General features: G+C 39.4%; 1 protein-coding gene across 1 annotated transcript in view; it reads right to left on the reverse strand.

Annotated features, from left to right (window-relative positions):
- Positions 1-8,338, reverse strand: part of ST6GALNAC3 (ST6 N-acetylgalactosaminide alpha-2,6-sialyltransferase 3) — a 335,084-nt gene that overhangs the window by 253,389 nt on the left and 73,357 nt on the right. The window contains exon 2 of the mRNA XM_045292040.1: positions 4,689-5,098. Within this exon, the coding sequence (XP_045147975.1) occupies positions 4,689-5,047 (359 nt within the window). The 5' untranslated portion in view covers positions 5,048-5,098. The remainder of the gene's footprint in view (positions 1-4,688; positions 5,099-8,338) is intronic.

Genomic DNA, 8,338 nt, shown 5'->3' on the forward strand with positions numbered 1-8,338 from the left:
TTATTAAGGAGTTCATTTTATTTGGGATCCACAATAATAGAATAGATTGTCAGAGGGGATAAACAATCTATGAAATACACAGTGGGATACTAAACTAAAAGCCAAATCCTATTGTCATCGAGTTGCTTACCACTCATAGTGATTCTATATAGGATTTCTGAGACTCTGTAAATCTCATTTTCCTCTCCCAGAGCAGCTGGTGGATTTGAACCACTGACCATGTGGTTAGCATTCCAACATTTACCTGACAGTGCCATCAGGAATCTTCAAAGAAATACCATGCAACGCTAAAGAATAAAGATGAATCTGTGAAACAAAGCATCGATACACCTGGAAGACATTATGCTGAGTGAAATAAGTCAACCACAAAAGGAAAAATATCGTACAAATATACCATTAACATAAAAAAACAAGGAAAAGTACTAAGACTAAAAGGAACATCATTTTAGTAAAAATTTTAAAAAGAAGAAAGAAATTTCCAAAAGTCACATATAAATTTTCTGTTTAAAAATAATTTGGAAAATGAATGTTCATAATAAAATATACCTATCTGAAGAAATAGGCAAAATGTTTGAGTTAGCAGTTATTTTAATATATCCACCTGAAGTGATAGCTAGCTACCAGGAAGAGAAGGTAGGCCACTGGTTCTTGAATTTTCTGGGAATAACAGGGAATTTTCAGGCTTAGTTTCAATTGCTCTGTCATTTGGGCTTCACATCTTTTTTTTTTTTTTTTAAACCACTATTAATTAGAACATTTAGCACACATTATAGGCCCTTTTTGGTTCTGATCTTTCCTAATAGACTCTGACATTCTAAAAACAAGGAATATGTCTCATTCATTTCTGTAACCCCAAAAGCTAGCAAAGCAACTGCATGCCCAATTGAATGTTAATTATGTCATTAAATTAAATATTGTTTTTCCAATTACTTTACTATATGAGACTGGAAAGGGAAATGGTTTTGTTCAAAGTATCATTATTTTAATTTTGTCATTGTTGGGTTCCTTAGCTTTTCCTTTCCTAGCTTACACATGGCACAGGACATGTAGAGTCAGTACTGGGCACACACTCCAAAGGGAGCCCAATAAAACCAACATACGTCTCCGGTTTTAAAGCCAGGTACATTATAGACAGAATGAACATGGAAGCAAACGACTTATTGCTTTGGCCAAATATACTGAAAAAAAACTTTTTAAATTGCTAAAGAGCAAAGATGCCATTCTGAGGACAAAGGTGTGCTGAAGCCAAGCCATGGTATTATTAATTGCCTAAAATTCATGTGAAAGCTGGATTTTGAATAAAGAAGACTGAAGTAGAATCACTGCATTTGAATTGTGGGTGCTGGAGAAGAATATCGAAAGTACCACAGACTGCCAGAAGAGCAAACAATCTCTCCGGGAAGAAATAAACCAAGAATGCCCCTTGGAAGCAAAGATGGTGAGACTTTGTCGCATGTACCTTGGACATGTTACCAGGAGAGATCAGAAGAAAGGCGTGACACTTGGTTAAGCAGCAGGTCCATGAAAAAGAGGAAGACCTTCAGTAGGATGGATGGACACAATGACGCCAACAATGGACTCAAACACAGCAATGATTGTGAGGTTCACAAGAGACCAGACCATGTTGCAATCTGTTACACATAATAAAAAAGTCCTGGCAAAAAATGTGGACTTGAATCCATTCAAACTTTAAAATAGAAAGAAAGATGTCAAAGAAAATACTATGAGGGCAACCTGCTAGCACAAAATTCAGATTGAGAGAAACTCTACAGAAGAAATGATGAGTGTCTTCAACAACAGAGAGCATGCACAAGACGCCGCCCTCTGAACTAAGACCTGTAGAGACAAAGCAGTCAATTGTGGTGGATGCTCCTTCTGTGAATCCCTGGCTTGAGTATTTGAGCAATGGGTAGAATTTAGGCTTATCTGATTTACACAAAGTGATAAAAACATCTGAGAAAATTGGAGAAAAATTTTAATGGACTATATATATAAAGGAATTATTACTTGTTTTAAGATGTAGGACAATGATATTTTAATGTTTAGGCCTTATTTTAGAGACCTATGTAGCCATATTTACAGGTGAAATGAAATCATGTTTGAGATTTGCTTCAAAATAATCCAGAGGGAAGGAGAAATTGGCTAGGGAATGAAACAAGATTGGCCACAAGTTAGTGACTACCCATGCTGAGTGACAGATAAACCGAGATTCGTTACATCATTATTTTCTCTGCTTATGTTTCAGATTTTCCATCATATATATTTTTTAATTCTTGTTTAAAAGTTAGCAATGAGCTCTCACCCACTCTCTCTCTCACTCTCACTCTCTCACTGACTCACTCTCACTCACTGACTCACTGACTCATTCTCTCACTCACTCTCTCACTCATTGTCTCACATTCTCACTCACGCACGAAAAAAAAATTAGCAATGAATGTCAGATCACTAGAGGAAATCTTGAGACAATAAAATCTGCAAACTAACGTGAGACTACAGATTTAAATTATAGTAGAAATCAAAGCCTTGGGGGTCATTTTGGTCAATCTATTGTCATCCAATCAGGCTCTACCTAGAACATTCCTTCGGCCTATTGCTAAAACACCAGCACAGCCATCTCCTGTCTAATTGCAAAACTCCATAAACAACAGACAAAAAAGGAAGACACTCAATACAGATCACAGCAAGAAAGCTTCATGCTTACATACAACACATAAAATAAACACATAAAATTAATTATTATTATTTTATTTGCCTTAGTAGTACAATGGGCAATGATTAAGTATGCAGCTGCAAACTAAACTGGTTCAAATCCAACAGCTGCTTTGAGGGAAAAAAGACCTGGAGATGTGTCACCATGGAGATTCCAGCGTAGGAAATAGGACAAGGGCCGTTCTGCTCCGTCAATTGAGTCCACACGAGTCCAAATTGACACGCAGAAGAACAAGCACCACCTATTGATAATACCAACTAACTAATTCTATTGAGCAAGCTTTTTTGTCCCATTTTATAAACAGCTTTCCTGTTTATATATTGCTATCACAGCCAGTGGAACATGTCATCCCACAAAGCGATTCTTGCCCAGTTATTATACAAGCCACCTATTGGTGACAGTTTTGTCTCACTGCAAGCTCACAGCAAAGACCAAATACATTGGAATGAAGAGCATGCTAAGCTCTTCTCTGATAATCCCAAAATGATACTAGGGCTTATGGTTATGTCTTGGGGGTGCCCTGAGGGTTAACCAGGACCAGTGAAAAAGCAAATCTATCTAATTAATTGTATTACTTGAGGCTAGTGAAATATGAAAAAAACTGAAGCCCGTTGAGATGGTTATATTTACATAGAATAATGCTACAAAAGAGAGGATTTCATTAAAGCATCAAACTTAATCCTTTTTCTCTCCAATGACTTTTAGTTTACACTAAATTGATTTAAATAAAACCTGTGGCCTTCTTCTTCCTAACTCCAACAGTAGTCCAGTAGAAATGGCTGTTGCTTTCTTGCACTCATATGAAGTTTTGCATTGTTGGTTCTCAGAAGTAGGAAATACTAGAATAAAATTAACTCAAGCTTTCAATATGTGAGCTATTCACATAAAATTTAAAAATAATTATTAGTATTCAAATTATATACCAAGATATCAGAAGTTGTGCACATACACACACACACCCCCACAGCAAGTATGCATCCCAATATAATTAATAGTGTTGATTTAAAAATATGAAATAGTTAAGCATATATATTCTGAGGAAGTCAGAGAGTTAATATTGGAATTACAGCCAATGCTCAATGTATTCATGGCATTGCATAGAAAGTAAAATTTACAGACAATTTAAAACTGTAGTCGTTGGTTTCAAGATCTCCCTTCAGTAGTTCTTCATGGGAGCTAGATATATGAACCAATATTGATGGACTAGCAATCCACTCTCCTCCCTTAGCCTGTTTGCCTTCCACAAAAGCAAGGGGGAAAGACAGGCACAGTTATACGGTAAATGCAGGGAATGAGAAGGGAGAGGAGCAGAAACCCTAGGGGGTGAAGAATGAGGCAAGCAGGTCTAAAGAAAAGAAAGAGGGAAGACGTGTTTACAAAATGCTGTGAAAAAAGGTGTGTAATGAAATGAGAAAAACGGAAAAGTGCACACAGGTGTTCTAAGAATTGAGTGAATGGTATTTAATTTCTTAATTTCTTTTTAAAAATCCTAGCATTAGTGATTTTAAATGAGGTATAATTTCATGACGGTATTTGCTGAGTCCGATACAACCAATAGGTGACTCTCCTCATGGCCTCGGGTAAAACTTAACCACAATCTTCAAGGGAATTTAGGTCAGTGCATAAATCCTAAAGTTCTGCAACATTTCTATGCTTCAAAACAGAAATGTGTGGGCTTCTACTTTCATAAAAGTCCAATTTAATCAATAGCAAATTGAGCTAAATAAGAAAAGATTTGAAGATTTCTTGGGAAGCATCCAGTGTTTCTGAAGTCTCAAGTCAATCAAAAAGGAAGGAGAGCAGAAGGCAGTGTAGGTGGAATAAATGAGGCCTAGCTGCTGCCTCATCAAGTAATCATAATAGTCAAAAACATATAGCAATCAATTTGAAAAGTTACTCTGTTCATTTGTTAGCTGGCAAAAGGACTCAGAAAAGGTTTATCATAAAAGACAAGAAGGCTGCTTCCTAGAAGACTCACCTGTCTTTCCCAGTTTCCTTCTTAAAAACTCCATCGCAGTAGCTCATGCGCTTCTCGGTGGTCACATAGATTTGGGCATTCGAGTAGACGTCTACCGTCTTTTTCAACATGTTGTAAACAATGCCGTTGCCATCCTTCCTCATATTACGGAAAGGGCCCCAAATAACGTAAATAGTAGCATTTGCTTCCTTGAAAAAATAATCAGGGTTTTTTAGCAAAAGGGGAACGCTGGTATGGGATACAACTCGAATCATGGTCCTGTGCCCCACGTCTTCTTCATAGCCCCGGGTGGGGGCATTGTTCATTCTCCAAATGCAGGAGGATCGGTCTATCTCATTGCCCACCTTCTGGCCAGCCATCTGGCCTGAGTTTGACACTATGGCACAGAGGTCACAGTCCAGTTGCAAAGGCTGAAAAACAGAGAAAGAGAGCAGGGCATTAGAATATGTGAATTCCAACTATCACACAAACTTCCCCAGGAAAAACAAATTGTAGGTAAATTATAAGCCTCGGAATATCTCTGACAACCATATACCATCTTCGAGCCATTGTCAGACGTTATCCAGCGAGGGTGTGCTTTCATCTAAAAAGTAAACACACACAGCTACAATCGTTTAATACCTATTTCCATGTGTGGGTTTAAATTAAATGGAAAATAGCCATTTTTCTTTCAGCAGTGTAATTTCAAATAAAATGAGAAAATATGGAAAGATTTTATCTCTCTCTTAACATCAGTGACTTAGGCAGAAAAGTAAAAGGCCATATCCAATCATCAGCTCTCCATTCTATTTCTATGTGTGAATGGCTATATCATAGTTGAAGTGTTCAGCAAATAATGAGGAATCTTTGCAAAACCCATTCCTACTTAATCCCCAAACTAGGGAAATATTACAAAGACGCCCCCACTTGAGTTACCTTCTGAACTGTTGTCTGTGCCTATGTTTAATCTAGATGGATTAGGAATGATAAACTAAAACAAATCCCCTACCACTGAGTTGATTTTGGCTCATAGCAATCCCATAAGACAGAGTAGAACTGCATCATAGCATTCCCAAGGCTATAAATCTCCCCAGGCATGCCTAGTGGGTATGAGCTGCCAACCTTAGAGTTAGTAATTAAGTGCTTAAACACTTAAATCACCAGGACTTCTGGTAATGGGAACAACCTCATTTAAAAGCCCAGGAAAGAAGTTTATAGGGACAGTCTCTATAGCTAGTCTAGTGCACCATCTTTCTTTCATTACCTAATGAGGTCATGGAGATCCATAGATCTCAGTACTTGCTGAGATAATAAAGTTGTAATGCTAGATTCCATCCTAGATCTTCTACCTCTCCGGCCACTGCTCGTTCCATTAATCTCTCATGTCTCTCCTAAGCAAACCAAATGAATTACTTTGGGCCCTTGCTTCCCACTCAAAGCAAAGTCACCCTATCTTTTAAACAGTGATAAAAGAAGCAAATGTGTTTGATTGATATACATCTTTCTCATCCTCCTTCTGTGAGAGTCTACATTTTTATCTGACTCTGGATTTATTCTATGCTTATCCATCAGTGCCTCCTCTCACCAATTGGGTGGGTTTAGCCCTTATTTTACTTTTTGTGATGTACCTTCATTTATTGTTTAATTATATTTGACCATTAGACAGTGTGGCTGTCTCCCTCCAGGAGAGACCTCATGTGGGCCATCCAACATGAGCGCTGTCTGTACCTTGCTATGTTCCCATTGCCCTTGGATCCATGTGACTCTGCATCAGTGCCCTATGACCTTCCTGCATCCTGCTTCACCTTTCTGTGTCATTGGCCTGCAGCTACCTGAGTCTGAAGAGGGCTCCTGGCTAGCATTAGCCCCATGGACTTAAGCTACACTCGGCTGGGAGGTCTTCTTGATATAAAATTACTTCTCAATAGAAAGCTCCTTCGTATCCATAGATGAGGGTCACTCATTTTGTGTCTCTAGGCATCTCAGCCTAACCCCGACAGTTAACTTTCTAAGAGCAGAGCCACTGTCTGTCTTCTTGGCCTTATGCCCATCCCCCAGTAGTCCCTGGAATAATCTAAGAGCTCAATCTACAATGGCTAAAATGCACGATGAAAGTAATTGAATTAGAATAACTTATTTGTTGCCTTCATTTGTAGCGCTTAATCTAATATTTGGAGAAAATGGACTTTTGGTTTTATTCATTTGGAATCACAGATGAGGAGAGAACACCGCGGACGTAGCCATACTAAGCAGCATATTGACAGTTTCGGTCTAGACATGACAGTAGCTGGTGAATTGAGAAGTGCGACAGAAAGGTCACCTAGACAAGCATCAGAGAACTAAGAACCATCTTCAGCATTGATAGGAGGTCCTCGGAGTGCTCACTGAAACTGTATAAAAGCTGAAATACTGTTCCAGAGGTTAGGGTTCAGCTTGAAAAAGAAAAATTCCCGTCTCCATCGGAAGCAAGAAAGGGACCATAAGGGAATCAGTACAGCGTATAGCCTGTGACGTGGTTATGGGAATGGATGCGTACAACTAAAGCAGGAAAGGAGGTCAGGAAATGTGTGTGTGCAGGTGGGTGGCATTGGTGGAGAGCTCAGCAAAAGCCTCACTGAGAAAATGATCTTTCAGGAAAGACGTGTGTCCTCCGAGAGGGTGGGTCATGTGGACATTTGGGAAAAGAATATTCCTGGAAGAGGAAAAACAAATTGAAATACAAATGGCCTGAGGTGGAGGAGAAGCAACAGCGAGACTAGTATGGAAAGGCACTAGACACTGGCATTCAGAGAGAGGGCAATAGAGCCATCAGTGAAGGTCTTCTTCTTATTATTATCTTTCCTGAGTGAGATCGAGCTATAAGAGGGCTCTGAGAGAGAAGAGGCTGATCTGATTTATATATTAATAGTTTTAACTTCGGTGTAAATAACTGACATTCCGACTCACAGTAACCCTACAGGGCAGAGTAGAACTGTTCCTTAGGGTATCTGAGTCTGTAAATTTTTGTGGCAGCCGACATACGAGGAGTGACTGGAGGGGTTGAACGACTGATATGACAGCCAGTCCACTGTCTAAACCAGTCTTACCACGGCTCCTTGACACAGGAGCTAGAGGTAGAAACAGGGAGGAAGCTACTGCGATATTCCTGGCAAGACAGGATGGGGCTTTGGACCAGGATGAGCAGCAGCAGATGTAGGGAGAAGTTGGTGACATTCCGAGTATATTCTACAAGTACAGACTCCTGGATTGCCTGGGAGATTGCATGTGGGGTGTGATAGAAAGGGGACTGCAGATTTTCACCTTCAGCAATTGGAAGACTGGAAATGCCTTTAACTGAAGTGGAGATAGGACCATGAGAAGCAAGATCAGGAACCCCTTTTCAGACCTTTGAAATTTGAGATACCTGCAGCAAATTGTGTAACAAAAGGCTTTAACACCTTCTGTATTAGTCTGGGTACTTGAGAGAAACAAATCCACAGAAACTCATGTAAAAGAGAGAGTTTTCTATAAAGGTTAACTGTGCATCAAGAAAACATCCCAACCCAGTGCTGCCCAAGCCCACAAGTCCAACATTCACCCATTAACCCATATGTCTGACACCAGTCCACAAAGTCCTCCTCCATCTCACAAAGCAGAAGCAATGATGCCGACTGCAGGAGGAAAGCCAAGTC

This window comes from Echinops telfairi, unplaced genomic scaffold, assembly GCF_000313985.2.
Source record: "Echinops telfairi isolate 266 unplaced genomic scaffold, ASM31398v2 ScPeMD7_443;HRSCAF=831, whole genome shotgun sequence".
Lineage (NCBI taxonomy): Eukaryota > Metazoa > Chordata > Mammalia > Afrosoricida > Tenrecidae > Echinops > Echinops telfairi.